Below are 20707 nucleotides of genomic sequence, written 5' to 3'. Positions count from 1 at the left end.
GCGGGGGTGCGCGGGACGAGGTGAGCGAAGTCCCAAGCCGTGATTCCGTTCAAAGACACGGACGTCACACAAAGACACTTTCGACTCGAACATGGAATAAAATTACCGTATGCGTGGCAGAGGGGGTAGCGCGACTATGCTCAGTCTGGAGGATATTTTGTCTGTGATTTTTTTTTGTTGTTGACAATATTTATTTGTACGTCCTGCCTGCAATCTGGTAACTACGTTCTATTGATAAATAAATTTAATAGTATGAACCAATCAAACTAGATTTTTTTATCATTCTGTGTGTTTTCTGTGTCCTAAAGTTAAGAACTTAAGTAAACTAAATGGATGAGCACAATTCTTAGACAATACAAGTCAGAACCATAAATTAGGCTCAATTTTGATACTGTTGTGAACAAAAGAGGCAATATTTGTATTGCATCACGTACTTATATATACAGATAGCTGCATTTAATAATAACATGTTAACCTACACTCGTAGAGCCACACCACGGCACGTACTGCTGTATTCGAACTTCAAGATATTCACAAGAGACGACACGTTCTAGATCCATTCTAGATACGTTATAGTTTACATATCAACTACATAGTTCTCTTTTGCAGCGCAATTCGGGCAACTAATGTCACTTTTACGTTAGATAGAGTAAGATATCTATTAGATGTGAATTGGATCTCTAAGTCATACTCATATCCTGTGGAAATCGTTCAGGAGTATCTCCAGAATCGCGCAAATGTCAAATTTGACAGGTTAGATCTTAAACATATCGTTATCGTATCTAGGTGATGTCGTGGTGATGTCTAAAAGATGTCTAATAGATGTCTATTTCATAATCCGAATCGGGCCCGTAGTAGCAGTGTTTTCTCCAGGGCCTATAAAACTTACAAACCGATAAAAGGCCCCATTTTGATAATCTCGCTTATACCTACTAATAGGAATCCCCTTAACCTCTATAACCTTAACTCTTTCCCAAAATCGGGTAAAAATGGAAATAAGTCGTCATTTTTAGAGCTCCGAAAAAAACTTTGTTCACGGAGCTCTTAATTTTATTTACCTCCTATTTTTGTGATCCGAATTCCCGTTATTTCAAATAGATATATTGTGATTTCAATAAATATTAGGTTTCAAAGCTTACACTCTGAAATATATCTGTGTATTGTATGGTACAGTCGCCATCAGATATATCGGAGCGGCCATGGTGTTCACATTGTGGTGTCGTAACTCATAACAAACCCAGCTACAGTCACCATCAGATATATCGAGGCGGCCGAGGTCCTCAAAAATATCTGAACACGCACTCTAACGCCTTGACAATAGAGGCGTGTTCAGATATTTGTGATCACTATGGCCGCTCCGATATATCTGATGGCGACTGTAACGTAACACAGGCAGATTTTTGTAACACAGACAGATTTCCGCAACTCGAAATGCGATACCTACCTATGTATCTACGAAATAAAATAACAACGCATTTCTTGACAATGGAAAAAATATATTTCGAAAGCTACCAAGTATACCCACAGTTTTGTTTATCCTCCCTTTATTTTGGCTACTGCCAATGTTTGCTTATAGCCATCCATTCCGAGATAATTACATTTTCAATTCCAAACATTTCTTGTGCGAAATCCCTGCTCTTTGCAAACTGAATTAAATATAATGAGGGTTCAACATACATACCTATATTAAAATAATTATTAGTAGTTATTATTAGTAGTTCATAACCGCGGTTATGAACTATATATGTTTCGACTATACTACCTAAGTACCTAGTTAGTATAGTGGAAACATAGTTCAGAGCAAGCCGGTAATTCTTTTTTTTTATGTAATAGTCAGCAAACGAGCAGACGAGCCGCCTGATGGGAAGCGGTCGTCGTCACCTATGGACATAAGCAACACCGCAGGAGCCACTTAAGCGTTGCCGACCCTTGAGAACCCTAAATACCCGCCTCTTGAAGAATCCCATGTCGTAGCGCAAAGGAAATACCTCAGAAGGCAAGTCATTCCACATTCTGCACGTTCTGGGAAGAAACGAGCGAGATGCCCGCTTATTCTTGGTGTGCCATGTATCTAAGAAGTGGGGATGAACTTTGCTCCTTTGGCGGGAGGTGCGGTGATAAAATCGAGACGATGGCACCAAATCAAAAAGTTCTTCCGAGCATTCCCCGTTGTACAGACGGTAGAACATGCAAAGAGAGCCAACGTTTCGTACCAATATTTAGTATTTGGGTACCTTTGTTGTACACGGACCACGGACTAGCAAGCGCAGCGTAGGACGTACACCCACGAGATGGACGGACGACCTTGTTAAGGCCGCCGGAAGACGCTGGATGCGGGTCGCTTCCAACCAGTACGAATGGAGGTCCAAGGGATGATGATGATGACCTTTGTTGTAGGGCTCGTTATTGGGAAACTGGCGCAATTAAGCCATCTACTTCAGTGTAATCACGTAATAAAAATAGCTCCCATTTTGTTGCGAATAAAAATTTAGTGCTATTGATAGATTGCCAAACTATCTTACCGCTTTGATATTTAAATTCAGGTCATTGTTTAATATTAAAAACAAATACTTAGATAAAAATTGTTTATTAAATTTCAGTTATCAACTTTCACAGTCGGAGCTGTATCCGGTTTGCTTTCCTTTCCAATTCCGTTGCTTTTTATTAAAATTCTGTCCCTGTAATAAGAAAAATGTGTCACAGATGGGAAGACGATAGCAGTGAGTAAAATATTTAATACTAAGTAAGAATGTTTTTCATAAAAAGTAGCGATCTTAAATAAAATAGTTAATCTAAAACCATGATTCTGAGAAAGTGTGTGTTTCTTGGTGTAAAAATGTTGACATGATGGGTAGATACTAACGTTTTGGGCCCACTTGCACCATTCCACTAACCCGGAGTTAACCGGTTAAACCTGGAGTTACCTGGGTTACCAATACAATTTGACACTGGGTTGACGGTTAAACCGCTTAACCCCGGGTTAGTGGGATGGTGCAAATGGGCCTTAGTTGACTATAGGTACTAGACGTACCTACGAACATTAAATTATTGCCTTATCTAAGCCGCTGGTAGCGAGAATATCTCAGTGACAAATATAATCTTGTAAAGGGCTCACGTTAGACCGGGCCGACCGGGCTGTGTCCGGGCCGGAGCTTCCGGCGCCTACTTTTCTATGACATGACAGGCGATCACGTGATGCTTTCCATAGAAAACGATGCGCCGGAAGCTCCGGCCCGGACACGGCCCTGTCTAACGTGACGTCTCACTTGTCCGGGCCGAAGCTTCCGGCGCTTACTTTTCTATGACAGATGACAGGTGATCACGTCATGCTTTCCATGGAAAACAAAGCGCCATACGCTTATACCTTAAAGCTTTAAATAGGCAAAATAAAAGTATGACTTACGAATGCTTCGCCACATAGCGACTGGGGACCAGAAAACAGTTCGATTCCCGGTACATTATGTCGCGTTTTTTGTTGCTTGGCCACGCCAGACTCCACGCATCGTTCTAAAATACAATAGACACATTTTTAATTGTTCTTTATATTTTTTTTGTTTATTTTTTATCATATCGTTTGGTATAAGAATTTATCTATTTATATAATATCTTTCTTGTGAAAAATATGAGGTGATTCTAACAATGTCAAGTCTCAATCTTATATTCAGACCTTTGTTTAAAAATACGGTGGCTTTTTTTTACTATATAGCTTTTGCCACATTATAAGTGCATATTATGCACGCACAATAATATTTATTGTTTAATAAATGTATGTTGTTTATAATGTTTATGGTAGCTATAGTGATATTTATATGGTACAGTCAGCCAAGTAAGTGGTCTACCACTTTTCGACTCTATCAATCAGATGATTATGATTGATATACAAAATTGCACAGAAATATAAGTACTTAATAGTTTTTTACCCCATTATTTTTCTTAAAAGTAGTTAAAAACACGAATCGTGCTTAAATAACGAGGCATTGCGGGGCGGGAACAGTACTGGTAAACCGGGGTGACTTTGAAATGCATGGGCGGCATTATTTTTTTATACGGGATTTTTTGTTTGGTAGTAAGTACCTAAACAATAATTCGTAATATTCTAACTTCTGACATAAACAGTTCGAGAAAATAATGAATAACTAATGCTAATTTAGTGGCCATTTAAAAACTTTCAAAGTAACCCCAACATTTCCTAAAGTTACACCATTTAACGTACAGCGCAACTTACCGTCTTGGCGCCTTTAAAAACGACTTGTTTTCTTGATGATTTCACCTCACGCACGCGTCGTTTCTCCTCTTGTTCATCTTCCTGAAAATTTACTATTATTTAATTTACTTTCTTGGTATTTTTGTTACTTAATTTTATGAATTTACGTCTCTTTCAATATAGGCCAGTCATCTTAAGCCTAAAAAGGGGGTCAACCTCGGAATGAGAGATAATAAGCTGGAAACTCGTATACACCTTCGTTATGACGTGTTAAAGGTCCTCTTAAAAGTCGACGCATATATCGTGTGCGCGTCAGAAGTTATTCAAGGTCAAATGTCACAAAAATCGGTTTTTCGCGGATATCAAAATTTCTATGGCTCCGATGTTTTTTACATGTAGGTAAGAATTGTAGAGCATACAATTTGCGACAAGTTAGGTATCAAACATTTTTTCATGCCATTAGCCGTTTTCAAGATATACGGCATAGAAGGCGCAGCGGCAGGCCAAACTCACTATGATGAGGTCAATCGTGAATATCGGTGAATAATACCTTCTACAAAGTTATTTAATTATCCTTTATTGATCATATCCAGATTTTAAAATTTGTCTGTCCTGTAGAAAATATAAAATTAGGACAAATTGTTATTGTAAGGGGTCATCCATTAATTACATCACACGTTTAGGGGGAGGGAGGGGGTCAAGTAAATGTGACATATTGTGACATGGGGGCGACACAAACTTTGTGACGTCACTTTAACTTCACCAGTAACGGAAAATTTATTTAAATTATTTTATTCGCTGTACATTTAAATAACAAGTTTTTAAAACGATAATCGTTTTTATTCGTTTAATTTTCATTCCTAAGCAGTTTTGGGTTATAAAATTACTAATATTTATATCGTCAAAAATATTTTGATAAAATATTAATAATACTTAGGTACTTAATTAATTCGATTTGGCGATTACGTAGAAAAAATGTGACGTCACACTAGGGGGGAGGGGTTTACCAAATGTGACCAAGTGTGACAAGGAGGGGAGGGGTCAAAAAACCTAGAAATTCGTGTGACGTAATTAATGGATGACCCCTAAGTAGTAAGTACCTGCGAAGATATTGGTTTGCCTTTTAGTTCCAGAGAAAATCCAACATTATTCCCATACGCTCCGGATCCAAATTTTTCTAATAAAATATAATAAATATTTTTTTCGACCAAACATTTATATTCAAAGCTTAATAAACCTGTAGAGCTGTTAAATCTTCCACCGATAACTATAGCAGCCCATCAGCGTATAAACCGTACATATTACCATGTACAAACATGGTTAGGGAATGACTTAGAACCCCAAGAATGGGATTGGATGCTTCAAAACGAATTCATGGAGCCAATAACAACAAAATTAGCACCAGCTCCAGATGAGCTACTAAATACCATATTTTGCAATTGTGAAAAGGACTGTGGTCCACACTGTTGGTGCAGAAAATCGGGGTTGAAATGATCTTTAGCTTGTGGCCAGTGCAATGGCAAACAGGCTTGTGTATTAATGCGGCTTCATTGCAAAGCGATCCCGATGAAGAAAGTGCATTTGACCCAGATTTGACAATAGATGATAAATTGATAAAAATGACGTTGAAAATGAAAATAATTGATCCTCAAACGGTAGGGATTTTGATCTTTGTTTCACGGTGATCGACTACTCTTCTAGACGATTGTAACAAATAAACTCAATGGGATAGAGTCATTTTATCACAGAGTTCCTATGGTCATCTAAGGTCAACATCAATAGATCAGCTTAATCGATTTGAGTTGAATTTTGTAGCCAAGTTTAGGTACATACGAACATCGGGAGTTAAATAAAAGCTTGTGGAACCACTTTCGTGTATGACACACGCATTACTTAAAATCTACCTCTTTCCTGTAGAAATACCTAAAGGCTATAAAGCATAATTTTCTGATTAAACCTGTGTAAAGGGGTACCCTTTTTATAATAAACTATGTAGTAAAATCATTACAATATGCACACAAACTGTTAACTAATGTCCACAGGACGGGCAACTTTTGTTTCAAATTCTATTTATGACCAACAAGTGTTATTTTAACGATTATAAAACTTTAAATTTATTATTCACAGAGTTTACCAGCTAACCTTGCGTCATAGTGCGTTTGGCGGGCCGCTGCGCCTTCTATGCCGTATATCTTGAAAGCGGCTAATCGCATGAAAAAATGTTTGATACCTAATTTGTCGCAAATTATATGCTCTACAATTCTTACCTACATGTAAAAAACATCGGAGCCATAGAAATTTTGATATCCGCGAAAAACCGATTTTTGTGACATTTGACCTTGAATAACTTCTGACGCGCACACGATCTATGCGTCGACTTTTGAGAGGACCTTTAACACGTCATAACGAAGGTGTATACGAGTTTCTAGCTTATTATCTCTCATTCCGAGGTGAAACCCTTAATTTAACTGGGCCAATACTATTTTAACCTCCGAGCCGACGCAAAAAGAGAGGCGTTATAAATTTATTAACCGATATGTGTGTGAAAGAGTGTGTCTGTCTGTGGCACCGTAGCTTTTAATGAAAAAAAAATAGTTTACTGAGAAACTTACAAAAACATCTTGATAAACTGTGTGAACTGTTTCTTCAACATCAGGCCTGAAAAAATAAGAGTGGGGTTATGGTCTTGCTTACATAAATATAAAACTAGGTAAAACGTACCTATTTCAATCCTAAAATTTCCACAAATAATTTTACAAAGGTATTTCTCTAAAAACTGGTCAAGTGCGATTCAAACTCGCGCACAAAGGGTTCTGTACCATTATATAAAAAATAAGTTTGTTGTATGGGAGCCACTTAAATATTTATTTTATTCTGTTTTTAGTGTTTGTTGTTATAGCGGCAACAGAAATATACGAGTATCATTTGTGAAAATTTCAACTGTCTTGCTATCATGGTTCATGAGATACAGCCTGGTGACAAACAGAGAGACGGACAGTGGAGTCTTAGTAATAGGTGGTAATAGGGTTCCGTTTTTACCCTTTGGGTACGGAACCCTAAAAACTAACACTGCCCAGCTCCATTCTAATTACAAGAGCGCGAGTAACAATTTTAAATTAACACGAACAAAATAGTTTTACCCTTAAAACTTTAAATTGGTTCGAAACTTTCAACACATAAATCATACTGCGCTGGGGTGCACCAAAAGGAGTTACTGGACTAGAAAATAATTATAAGTTACCGTAAAATGTGCCTACTCTGCTCCACACTGGGTAAAGGATGACTCACGCTAGACCGGACCGGGGCCGGACCGGAGCGTCCGGCACTTCGTCTTCTATGGAATGCACCAAGTGATCACCGATCAGCCGTCATAGAAAATGACCTGTTGGACGCTTCGGCCAGGGCTCGGCTCGGTCTAGCGTGAGTCATCCTTTATAACGCGCCAACACATTTTATACTACATATATAGGAAATTCGCAACGAGTGGCGAATTACCAATTCGCATATATATCGTACCTACAATATTTTACAGTACATAATGGCCCTTTAAATTTTCGACATAGTTGAGATAATGAGCTTATTATCGCACTAGTGCGGTAAAGTACCACCGTGTGTGGGTACATACCTACTGTAAAAACTATAACGCAACCTCAATTACAAGTTACAACACGGTAGTATTGATGATTTACTTTAAATCGGCATAATATAGAATAATATATCGACAGACCGTAATATGAGTAATAAAAAAAAATAGATTTCGAAGTTTAGTACCAAAATAGGCACATTGACACACACCTGGCATACCGTGGCATTATAATCTAAGCTCATCGTGGGTTTTTCCCTACCTAATAAAGCCATGAGGCCATGACAATATGGGGCCAAATTCGACATGTACAACTGTCAGATTTCGCATCCACGTCAAATCAACAGTTGATTTTATTGCATACTGAGTGTTGATTCCATCAACGGTGGATAATATCATTTGGTACAACCAAAACTCAACTCTAAGCTAAGGGTGGTTCGGTTTGGTTTGCTTGTCACCCTAACTGTGGATTGTTAATGTCAAATTTTGACATAGTACGTATTCGAGAACTTATGATTTTTCCCACATCAACGGGAGATCAACACGATACGTTAAACGTCGCTTGTCGAATAGGGGTCATGGTTAGCAGCGTAAGGGCTACCCCACATTTAGCGTCTTTCGAGCGTCGGCGTCTACAACACTATGGCCGCTGCTCGACGCAACGTCGACGCAACTGCGCAGCGACGTCATTTTCCATAGCGCTGACCAGACGCCGACGCTCGAAAGACGCTAAATGTGGGGTGGCTCTACCTGTATTGTTTTATAGACTGTGGTTGGCTAAAGGTACTTACGCAGACAGCGCGAACTTAATTTGCAGCCCTGACTCAAGGATCATGTCATGAGCCTCCTGTATCGTAAGCGTCGTGGAGTCAATGTCATTGATGCTGGTCAGGTAGTCACCGACTTTGATGCCTGCGTGTTCGGCTCGGCTGCCTTCTTTTACCTGCAACCAATATTATGTCAATTATGTCATGTCACAGAATAATAGTACTAGGTATACAGAACGTTCACTGTCTAACAAAACACGTATATTATGACAGATATGACCGCAAGGTGCGCAAGCGCGAGCGGGCGTCCGTTCCGTAACGGTGCGGTGCGGTACGCGGCAACTACCACCTGCTACACACCAAAATTGGTGTGGGCCGCATGTACCTACTTGTAGCGACGCGACGAAATCGCATAGTGTAGTAGTCATGTTCATGAAAATAGTAGCGGGGAAACTGTGGAGCTATATCGTTGGGGCCTTTTTAGGGTTCCGTACCCAAAGGGTAAAACGGGACCCTATTACTAAGACTTCGCTGTCCGTCCGTCCGTCCGTCCGTCCGTCCGTCCGTCTGTCACCAGGCTGTATCTCACGAACCGTTATAGCTAGACAGTTGAAATTTTCACAGATTATGTATTTCTGTTGCCGCTATAACAACAAATACTAAAAACAGAATAAAATAAAGATTTAAATGGGGCTCCCATACAACAAACGTGATTTTTGACCAAAGTTATTTTTTTTTAATTAAAGTTACAAGACTATATGGTTGGATTTGGGGTTGAACAAAAGATATTAAAATTTTACAGAAACGGTTTTTTTTTTCATCTCTCTAGCTCTAACCGTTTTCGAGATATATCGTTCTGAAGGTACGAATTTACAAAAAAACTTTGCTATTAACTCCATCAGGCGCTGATGACTTTTTGTATGGATATATTGAAATCCGACTCGCACTTGACCGTTTTACATAGATTAATTTTTTTTTTTTGTAATTTCGGGTTAGTAAGTTCGGGTCATGATTTATATGGTAATCATCATCATCATCATCATCATCATCATCATCATCATCATCATCATCATTTTCGCTTTCAGTCGCCCACTGCTGAGTATAGGCCTCTCTTCGTGTACGCCACTTATATACATGCATTTATGTGTATGGTAATATTTAGTAAGTGACATGGCATAATGTATATTGACATAATCTGTCAAACTGTCAAATTTGATTTTTTTTGTCAAATTTAGTGTAAAGTATTATATTTTGTCATAGTTTAGTACTAAATGTCAATGTTGGGTAATTTTTTGTAGACTGCATTTCTCATCTTAAGGGCCGGCAACGCACTTGCAGCCCCAGTGATCGCTGTGCTTATGTATTTTTGGGCGAGTTTTTGGGTTTCGTATGGGAATATTTGGTACAAAGGGACATGTTACAGTGTCCCAGTGTATATTGACATGATCTGTCAAACTGTCAAATTTGACAGTTTTTGTCAAATTTAGTGTAAGATCATATTTTGTCATGGTTAAGTACAAAATAAAATTACTTAAATATTATTATTGAATAGAATAGAATAGAATAGAATAGGTAATTATATGGTAATCATCATCATCATCATTTTCGCTTTCAGTCGCCCACTGCTGACCTATAGGCCTCTCTTCGTGTACGCCACTTATATACATGCATTTATGTGTATGGTAATATTTAGTACAAAGTGACATGGCATAATGTATATTGACATAATCTGTCAAACTGTCAAATTTGTTTTTTTTGTCAAATTTAGTGTAGAGTATTATATTTTGTCATAGTTTAGTACTAAATGTCAATGTTGGGTAATTTTTTGTAGACTGCATTTCTCATCTTAAGGGCCGGCAACGCACTTGCAGCCCCAGTGATCGCTGTGCGTATGTATTTTTGGGCGAGTTTTTGGGTTTCGTATGGGAATATTTGGTACAAAGGGACATGTTACAGTGTCCCAGTGTATATTGACATGATCTGTCAAACTGGCAAATTTGACAGTTTTTGTCAAATTTAGTGTAAGATCATATTTTGTCATGGTTAAGTACAAAATAAAATTAATTAAATATTATTATTGAATAGAATAGAATAGAATAGGTAATTATATGGTAATCATCATCATCATCATTTTCGCTTTCAGTCGCCCACTGCTGACCTATAGGCCTCTCTTCGTGTACGCTACTACATACATACATGCATACATGCATTTATGTGTATGGTAATATTTAGTACAAAGTGACATGGCATAATGTATATTGACATAATCTGTCAAACTGTTAAATTTGTTCGTTTTTGTCAAATTTAGTGTAAAGTATTATATTTTGTCATAGTTTAGTACTAAATGTCAATGTTGGGTAATTTTTTGTAGACTGCATTTCTCATCTTAAGGGCCGGCAACGCACTTGCAGCCCCAGTGATCGCTGTGCTTATATATTTTTGGGCGACTTTTTGGGTTTCGTATGGGAATATTTGGTACAAAGTGACATGTTATAGTGTCCCAGTGTATATTAATCTGTACTTCTAAAACACATCTTTGATGCTTGGGAAAAAGCTCAAGATGCTGTTGGAATTTTCTGTGATCTGTCAAAGGCATTTGATTGCGTTGATCACGAAAATTTAAAGAGAAAATTAAGCCGCTATGGGATAAAAGCTAGTGCCCTTGACCTGGTCTCATCGTACCTTTCGGATAGAACTCAGCGAGTAGTTATTAATGGAACTCAATCGGCCGGGTCCCCGGTAGCCCTCGGAGTGCCTCAAGGTTCAATTCTTGGTCCCTTCCTGTTTTTGGTATACATTAATGACTTACCAAAAGTTGTGCAAGATAGACATGATATAGTGTTATTTGCAGATGACACTTCCCTTATATTTAAAGTGGACAGAAAGGAAAATAGCTTCGAGAGCATTAATGAAGCGCTATCTACCATTGTAAACTGGTTTACGGCAAACAATTTGCTTTTGAACGCCAAGAAAACCAAATGCATCAAGTTTACGCTACCTAACGTCAAGCAGGTAAATAACAGCAAGATTAAAATAAAAGGTGATACGCTGGAATTTGAAGACCGAACTGTTTTCCTGGGAGTCACTCTAGACTCCAAACTGCAATGGCATGCACATATAGGCACTCTAGCCGGAAAACTTAGTTCAGCAGCCTATGCAGTGAGGAGAATCAAACAGCTGACAAACGTAGAGACGGCCAGGCTGGTATACTTTAGTTACTTCCATAGTGTTATGTCTTATGGAATTCTGTTGTGGGGAAAAGCGGCAGATATTCAGACAATATTTGTGCTGCAAAAACGAGCTGTACGTTCCATCTATGGACTGGGCGCTCGAGTATCCCTAAGAGAGAAATTCAAAGAAGTTAACATTCTTACCGTTGCATCTCAATACATACTAGAGAATATTATGTATGTTCGGAAAAACATCCACGAATTCAAGGTTAACAGTGATATCCATAACTATAACACTAGAAACAAACATAAACTTGCTGTGCCCGCCCACCGCCTCCGTAAGGTTAGTACGTCTTTCGTCGGGAACTGTACACGTTTTTATAACAAAGTCCCCACTGATATAGTGAATTTACCACTTCATAAATTTAAGTCGCACATTAAGCACTCCTTGTTACGTAAGGCGTACTACACTGTAAATGATTTTATAAACGATAGAGATGCTTTTAAGCCGGTAGCTTGATTTCATTAGTATAATAAGAATTAAATAAATATTATTGTTTTTTTTACATTGTGAATTAAATATGCTAGTGTCCAGTAGAATTGACACATGAGACAATGATGTTCTCGCTTGATTATATTGTTTAATTTAATTTTAGTTTTGGACACTTGGAGACCTTATACATCTCTAAGTACATATTTATTTATTTGATTTTTATTTTTGATTGTACATACTTACCTATATTTTTAATGTTTCTGACACTTAGAGACCTTTACATCTCTAAGTCAACTTAGGCTAGTAATTATGTGAAGCTATATTACTGTCTTTTTATGTAACATATGAGCACAAAATGCCGTGTCTTACAGCTACATGTTATTACTATTTTAATATTAATATAGGCCGGTAGCTTGAACATGTCATGCTCGCTTAAAAGTCTTTGCTTACGGTGGCGTTGTTGATCGGGTCGCCACTTTCCCGAATGAAGGTTGAGGGAGGCGATGGCTGAGATACGCGTCATACTCGTGAACGGGTGCTGTTTGTGGAGACTGGTCTGTTAAGCTAACATGAGCTATTATACTTAGTAACTTTTATTAATTAATTACAGTGAGACGCCTCATTCTGTTCTCGTATGTTTCTTTTCTTTTAATGAATGTATTAATTATACAGGATATTGACTCTTGGAGACCTTATACATCTCTAAGGATAACTTGATAAACTATATAATCTTATAGTTCTGACACCTAGAGACATTTACACCTCTAAATATTATAGATTTTTTTGTGTGTGTTTTTTATCTGTATTTTGTATGTAATTCGACATTAACCCTTATCTTGGCAAGGCTCAAAATATCTTAAATATAAAAATTTTTTTAGTTTTTTGTCACCTATTGAGCATACTAGACTATTAAAAAATAAGGAAAAAAATCCAGGATTTTCCAGTTTCGGAAAATCATATGTATCATATTTGATACAATGCCAATAACTCGACAAAATAGTTACCTACTTTTTAGAAGAAAAATGAAGATTTTAATAAAAATAAAACATGTAATGCAACAGAAATTAGAATTTACTGCTAATTAAACGCAATTTAAAGCATCAGATGACTATTAAACCTGTGAAAATAAATTATATCTACGAATACCTGATCACATGGGCGGAAAATTTGATCCCGTAAAGTTTCAAAAAAGTCGTCAGCAAAAAGTTGAGTAAAATATGAAAAGTAAACAAATAATTAAAAGTAAAAATAAATACATTTTTTTTTACTTTGGGGCCATTTTTTGCCATACACATATTTTTCCGTGCTACGGGCTACGGCGTAGCATTAATGCTACAGCGTACGAATATATAGTTAAATAACATCTAGTACTTAAAAAAATCAAAGTTTAATAACTAAATAATACGACAACTAATATTAAATAATTGAAGCATGTTTTGAAACCCCACAAAAATTAAAAAATCATGTAAAACTATTTTGACGATAACTTGGCAATGTATCAAATGTAATACAATCCTTTCGATAACGAAATGTACAATTTCTGAGTTCTTGGCAGTGTATCAAATATAATACATAACAGTTTCATGTAAGGTTCTGTGTATTAAATGTTTTTAAATTCGAAGGCATTGTAGATATGTATGCACTAAGAGACAGTAAAGATATCAAAATGTAGATTATGGAAAAATATATACTAACATAAGAAATAAATGCAAAACTTCCAGTACGAACCGAAATCTATTGTTTCCGCGGCGCCATGTTGATTATTACTAATTAATTTACAATGACACTCGTGTCAATTATTTTTTTCTATAAGTAAGGAAGGTAGCTCGACATATTGATGGCAGAATTATTCTGTTCGGTAATAAAGTGAACCTGCTAGATTTTTTTAAGTTCCATGTATCACGGGTGTTACGATGCCAAGATAAGGGTTAAGAGACCATATACATCTCTTAGTAATTGTAATACGTTAGATTGAATTGTTAGTTTTATTTTTTAAAATTGTTGATGTTATTATTTTTGCTTTTATGTAAATTCAATGTTGACGTGTAAAAGTGCCCTTGTGGCCTATTTGCTGAATAAATGTTGATATTTGATATTTGATATTTGTCAAACTGTCAAATTTGACAGTTTTTTTGTCAAATTTAGTGTAAGATCATATTTTGTCATGGTTAAGTACAAAATAAAATTACTTAAGTATTATTGTTGACAGATACTGTCAAATGGGATGTTGTTTGACAAAATCTGTAAGAATCTTGAAAGTTGAAAGTTTTTTAATAAATATGGATCTTGCTTACGCAGCGTCTTATGTAGGCGAACATCGCGCGATCCCGAAGCGAAACGGCGGGACGCGGCGCGAGGCGGCTCAATCAATCCTTTGATGCCCATAGAAGTGTCCTATGTAAGCGATCTCGTTGTGACCGCGGTGCGGCGCGATTTGATGAATGCTGATGGTCCTCGTTATTATGCTCAAGGCATTAGTCTTAAATAGTAGGTACTTAAGATAAGGTGTTGTATAGTAATCAAAGTGAATGAGGTTCAGTCGGCACGCGTTGATGTCTTTTTAAATTTTGTTTGTTTCATAGGAGTTTCTTTAGGAAATTTTGTTTTTAGGGTTCCGTACCCAAAGGGTAAAACGGGATCCTATTACTAAGACTCCGCTGTCCGTCCGTCCGTCCGTCCGTCCGTCACCAGGCTGTATCTCACGAACCGTGATAGCTAGACAGCTGATATTTTCACAGTTGACGTATTTCTGTTGCCGCTATAACAAAAAATACTAAAAACATAATAAAATAAAGATTTAAGTGGGGCTCCCATACAACAAACGTCATTTTTGACCGAAGTTAAGCAACGTCGGGTGGGGTCAGTACTTGGATGGGTGACCGTTTTTTTAGATAATGGTACGGAACCCTTCGTGTGCGAGTCCGACTCGCACTTGGCCGGTTTTTCTAAAACGGCCTCTCTGGGTCATCGGTGCACAGCAATTAGGTCCACGTTTCTCCCGTGGACATACTTACCCAATGACATTAATTCAAAATAACGTGAAATACATTTAAAACAATTTCCAAGAAATCAAACAATTCTTCCCTTAATATATCCGTGATTCATTCCGCTCGCGGTTTGCAAATGAAAAGGGTTTCAACTTGTCAAGTTTAGGGTATAAAAGGGTGTCGGACCGAAATAATTTACGCACGTTCCGAGACAATATAAACCTCGTTTTAATATGGAATTTAAGAAGTAGTCCTCATTCAAACTCACTTCATACAGAATACATACGAACCAGTTTTAAAATAAGGCCATAAAGAGATTAATATTATAATTAAACTTTACAGAATAATTTATAGCCAGCTAAAACGAAAATTATTCTTCAAATTTGTTGGTTGAGAATTTTGAATAAATGATGACTTAATGATTGTTTTGAGAGTAAGCAGACAAACTACTAAATTATTAATATACCTAACTTAAGTACCCAACTTACCTGAGATACGACAGACTGACTGACTGGGTCCACAAATCGTATTTCGAAGTTTACCTTATCTGTTGCTAAACTCCGAAGAGATGGTAGAGCATTGAAAGCGAGCTCCTTGAAAATGGAGTCAGTAATAATTTACTAATAAACCAAGTTTAAAATTTCTCTGGTACCTTTCTCATAAAAAGCGCCGCCAGCGAGGCTTAGACCCCAGATCGCATCATCGAAATAGACCCCCTCGTTGCTGGACTCTCAGGACATCTCCTGATGGTCGGGCGTTGCTCTAACTATGGGCTTGAAACAAGCAGCCCAGGTTCCAGACCTAGAACCTAGGTTTCAGATCATTAGCTCTTACCAGTGTAACTCTAAGAGAGGTGTTATAAAACGCGCCGCCAGCGAGGCTTAGACCCCAGATCGTGTCATCGAAGTTGACCCCCTCATTGCTAGACTCCCAGGAAATTGTCGAGCGTTGCTCCTTATATGGAATTGAAACAAGCTGCCTAGGTTCTTGAACTTAGGTTTCAGATTATTATCTCTTACCTGTGTAATTCTAAGAGGGGTGTTATAAAACGCGCCGCCAGCGAGGCTTAGACCCCAGATCGTGTCATCGAAGTTGACCCTCTCATGGACCCCCTCGTTGCTAGACTCCCAGGAGATGGTCGAGCGCTGCTCCGCTTTGCGAAGCTCCTCAACTAACGCCTTGGGCAATTTCATCTGAAGTTGAGATATAATATTTAAAACTTTGGCGCTTTATAGGCGAGTCGACGACGGGTCTATCGCAAATAATTATTACCTTTATTTACCAAAGTTTCGACACAGGTTTTACTGGTCGTGATTGCGGCTAACGATGTCGCAGCAAAATAAAAAAATAAAGGTAATAAAATAAATTCATTATAAACCCGTCTATAAATGTGAGTTAATATGTGAAGATGACATATTGGTGAGATTACAAGTACCTACCTATCTCCTAATTTTGTTTGCTGTAGATCCAATTCATTTGGACACAATTATTTAACTGCTAAACCAAAAACACTAACGCATACAATATTTTTTCATACAAATATGTATTTATCAATTTGTGTATTTGATTTCTATTAGTAAATAGAGAAAAATAAACAACTAAACAAATCGTCATGATTGAAATTATTATGTACCAACCGATAATTGTAGGTAATATATAAACTCCATTCAGAAATATGTATTGTTTAATAATTACTAAGCTTAATCCGATAATCCGCAACCGATAATAAACTCCATTCAGAAATATATATTGTTTAATAATTACTAAGCTTAATCACAAAAGCCACTGCACAAAGAAACTTCCCTTTTAAGTTAAAAAATGTAAATAATAAAAAAAAAAACGAGCCATGAAACTAACGGAATCTATACAACTTACATTTTTAATCTCTTCCATTTTCCTAGGATATTGCAAACTTACTTATTACCGCTATTAAAAATCGCAACGTTTTCACTTTTGCTGGCTCCTGCGAATGAATGAACACTTCTTGCTGGCAAGAATGGTGACTGGTGAATGAATTGCGAGTCATATTATAGGGGCGCCTGCGCAAGGGCTAATAGTTGAGCGGTATTAATATATTTTAATTGGCATGGAATTTATCGGCGATTAATCGTTCTAGATTGACGTGTTAAGGGGATGAATGGCATTAGAAATGAGACGACTGCATAAAAAAGTGCGCGTCGGACCCGCTCATCGAGGGTTCCGTTAGGGTTCCGTACCCAAAGGGTAAAACGGGACCCTATTACTAAGACTTCGCTGTTCGTCCGTCTGTCCGTCTGTCTGTCACCAGGCTGTATCTCACGAACCGTGAGAGCTAGACAGTTGAAATTTTCACAGATGATGTATTTCTGTTGCCGCTATAACAACAAATACTAAAAACAGAATAAAATAAAGATTTAAATGGGGCTCCCATACAACAAACGTGATTTTTGACCAAAGTTAAGCAACGTCGGGGGGGGTCAGTACTTGGATGGGTGACCGTTTTATTTTTGCTTTTTTTTGTTTTTTTTTTTTGCATTATGGTACGAAACCCTTCGTGCGCGAGTCCGACTCGCACTTGCCCGGTTTTTAGTATTTGTTGTTACATCGGCAAAACATCATCTGTGAAAATTTCAACTGTCTAGCTATCACGGTTGATGAGGATACAACCTAGTGACAGACAGACGGGCACACGGACACACAGAGGACAGTGGAGTCTTAGTAAATAGTGGGTCCCATTTTTACCCTTTGGGTACGGAACCCTAGAAAGGGAACAATGTTAACCAGTCCGTGGCTGACCATATCTTACCAACGACTCAGTTACCTTAATCGGTAGACGTAGGTATTCGCAACTTTTCCAGTGTTCGTATTCGGCCGAATTATTCAGCAAATATTTTTTTTATTTTGTTTCTCTTGTTGTGAATAACTATAAAATGTGAGGCCCTTCAGAACTTTTCAACTACATACTTTACTGTCTTTCACATGCTTTGACCCAGGCGTATTATGGAATCCGCTTTATCCACGAGATTAATAATTGTCACTTTTTAACTCCGCGGGATAAAGTGACGGACAGCGTTTTATCACGCTGTCACGTAGATAAAAACGACCATCATAATCCGTACAGGTTACGTTTTCCCGTTGTTATTAAGCACGTTATTTTATTAGACATGTTAAATGGAATGTTTTTGATTATTTTGAGTGTTGAAAATTTGTTTCGAGTGTCCCTTATCCACAAACCTGTATTTGTTTCTTGGAACTTTTCTAGGAAGCGATTCATCTTTAGTTGCTCATGTGATTGAAGCGTTTTCAAATGTTTTTTTAGAATTAAACAGATGAACCGAATAATTCAGCCGAATAATTGGGTCGGTAAGATCTTAACCTCTAGCCGCCCATACGTCAAACCTTGCCAAGCAAAATTAAATTTTATTTGGTCAACACAAAGTTCAAATTAGAATGGAACAGGAGACCTTTTTATAGGTCTCTGGGCGGCCAGAGGAGAACATTCGACGGAAAAATCGTATTTGAAAAACTCCATATTCGGCCCATCACCAATAACTAGGTAAATTACGTACCTACATTAAAAACAACAGATATTTATCGAACGTTTACACCTGTGAGAAAATAGGTAAGTTAAGATTTCTTGCAATTAATACTTAAGTACCAATCATAAAACTCATAAAGCTCCTTGCTGCTAGTCTATCGGAACCCTAAAATCATTTTTGTGAAGGTGAATATCAAGTGCATACTCTAAAGTCTAAGGCTATCGCTGTCGAAAGTGTCGATACAAATTATCATAATTAAAAACCAATAAAACGAAGCTGCTAATTAATTACCCCTAATTATTGAATCATCCTTCAAATCGCAAACACATTTTGATTCATCACAAACATTGAGGCTGATTCGAACTAATCATTTTATGTCATCTGATATCATTCTGACATCTCTCCCCCGACCACTCTTGTACTTAGGTAGCCAAAAACCTCATCATGTATGTATCACCAAAGAGGAGTGAGGGTCAAAAAGTAGTCGATAAAACCTTACCATATATGTATCACCAAAGAGGAGGGAGGGTCAAAAAGAAGTCTATAAAACCTCGCGTGATTTTAGCACAAACCCAAGGTAGACACCTAAAAAATATATAAAGTCAGCGTTGTCAACATAAAATATTAAAAAATAAGCAATATGAAAAAACTCATAACTACACTTAAATAAATGACTTCTCCTTCAATAGCCAATAAGTACATCTAAGTACGATATAAACTTATCATTGTCAAAGTGACAGGGCGATAACAAGGAGGGTGTGTCGGTACGCCGAGTATTCCAAGCACTTGGCAAAGAAACCGCGGCTCGTGCGACTTCCGCTTGCTTTAACACCTACAACTACGCATAGACCAAGATTACAGTGTCGTTTTTAAAATGAGAGCATAACTTCGATTGTATGGCGGCGGGTATGTGTGAACCTTAACCTTTACGACGCCATGTCAAACACAAAAGTTGTCACTCAGACGCCACGTCACCGAAGTATCAAAACTGAAATTGAACTTTATGCATATGCACGTAGGTCTAGGTTGCTCTGTGGTCTGTGACCGATTAATCCGTCTTTGGCGTTGGACCTGCGCTGCGTATATATCGGTCATTGGCGTCCAAAAGGTTAAATAAATGCCTCGTCTTTTATACATCTCGATATATGATATAAACATGTCAGTGTCAACGTGACAGGGCGATAACAAGGAGGGTGTGTCGGTACGCCGAGTATTCCAAGCACTTGGCAACGAATGCTGCTCTTGGTCGATATTCCTTTCAACACCTAATAATCGGGTTTATACCTACCACACCCTAAATATTTTATCATCTTAATAACCTTTAAAATTAACACGTAGCCAATGCGAGCTCCGCGCTACGAGCATTGCCGATAACAAGGGGAACCTCGTATGTAGCGAAAAGCGCCTACGAACAGATAAATCACCTAGCAGGTCGCTACGCAGTGAATGTGTTAAGAGTCAAGTCAAAAAGTCGATAGTACTTACTAAGTAGGTACAAGGAAATTAGAAGTTTTACACAAGCTACCTATATTTAGCAAATATGGCACATTCAGTTACAAGTCATTGACAATTATAAAATTCAACTTCAAAATAATACCACAGAATAAATAAGGTACAGAAGGCTCACTCTCTAACAAAACGCGTCTGTCACGATCAGCACAGATATGGCCGCTAGGTGGCGACAGCGCCACGCACGGCTTATGGCAAACCCCAAAATTGGGGTCGAACGGTTGTACTTTTAGCTACCTGTGTAGTAAAGCGACGAAATCGCGGAATGAGCCACGCCTGATAATACTCAATCAATGAAAAAAGTCTCACCTCGTACAGTCAAATGTAAAAATATGGGTGCACTCATCATACTCAAAAATATGTCAACATGAAGTCCTGACCGATTTCGGCCACAGCGACTGCGAGTGGACTTGACTATAAATATTATTATCCGTGAGAAAATGATATAACACGCAAGTGAAAATAACACGCGGTAT

The 20707-nt window shown here is 37.8% G+C and overlaps 1 protein-coding gene across 1 annotated transcript; it reads right to left on the bottom strand.

Moving 5' to 3' along the window:
• Nucleotides 1–2570: 2570 nt before the first annotated feature.
• On the bottom strand, nucleotides 2571–17110 carry LOC134667603 (uncharacterized). Its single transcript, XM_063525034.1, has 7 exons — nucleotides 17080–17110; nucleotides 16224–16397; nucleotides 8579–8730; nucleotides 6817–6862; nucleotides 4226–4306; nucleotides 3404–3507; nucleotides 2571–2678 (listed from the first exon to the last, which is right to left on the bottom strand). The coding sequence occupies exons 1-7, from the start codon at nucleotides 17095–17097 to the stop codon at nucleotides 2597–2599; spliced, it is 657 nt and encodes a 218-aa protein (XP_063381104.1). The 5' UTR covers nucleotides 17098–17110; the 3' UTR covers nucleotides 2571–2596.
• Nucleotides 17111–20707: the final 3597 nt, after the last annotated feature.

Source organism: Cydia fagiglandana, chromosome 9 (genome assembly GCF_963556715.1).
Source record: "Cydia fagiglandana chromosome 9, ilCydFagi1.1, whole genome shotgun sequence".
Taxonomy (NCBI): domain Eukaryota; kingdom Metazoa; phylum Arthropoda; class Insecta; order Lepidoptera; family Tortricidae; genus Cydia; species Cydia fagiglandana.
The sequence above is the reverse complement of the archived record's forward strand: the minus strand, read 5'-3'. Positions and strand labels throughout refer to the sequence as shown.

Coding starts and splice junctions, on each gene's coding strand:
- LOC134667603 (XM_063525034.1), bottom strand. Junction 8,731..16,223: donor CCCCTCTTAGAATTACACAG/GTAAGAGATAAT, acceptor TATTGGTTGCAG/GTAAAAGAAGGCAGCCGAGC. Junction 3,508..4,225: donor TTTTTAAAGGCGCCAAGACG/GTAAGTTGCGCT, acceptor ATTGTATTTTAG/AACGATGCGTGGAGTCTGGC.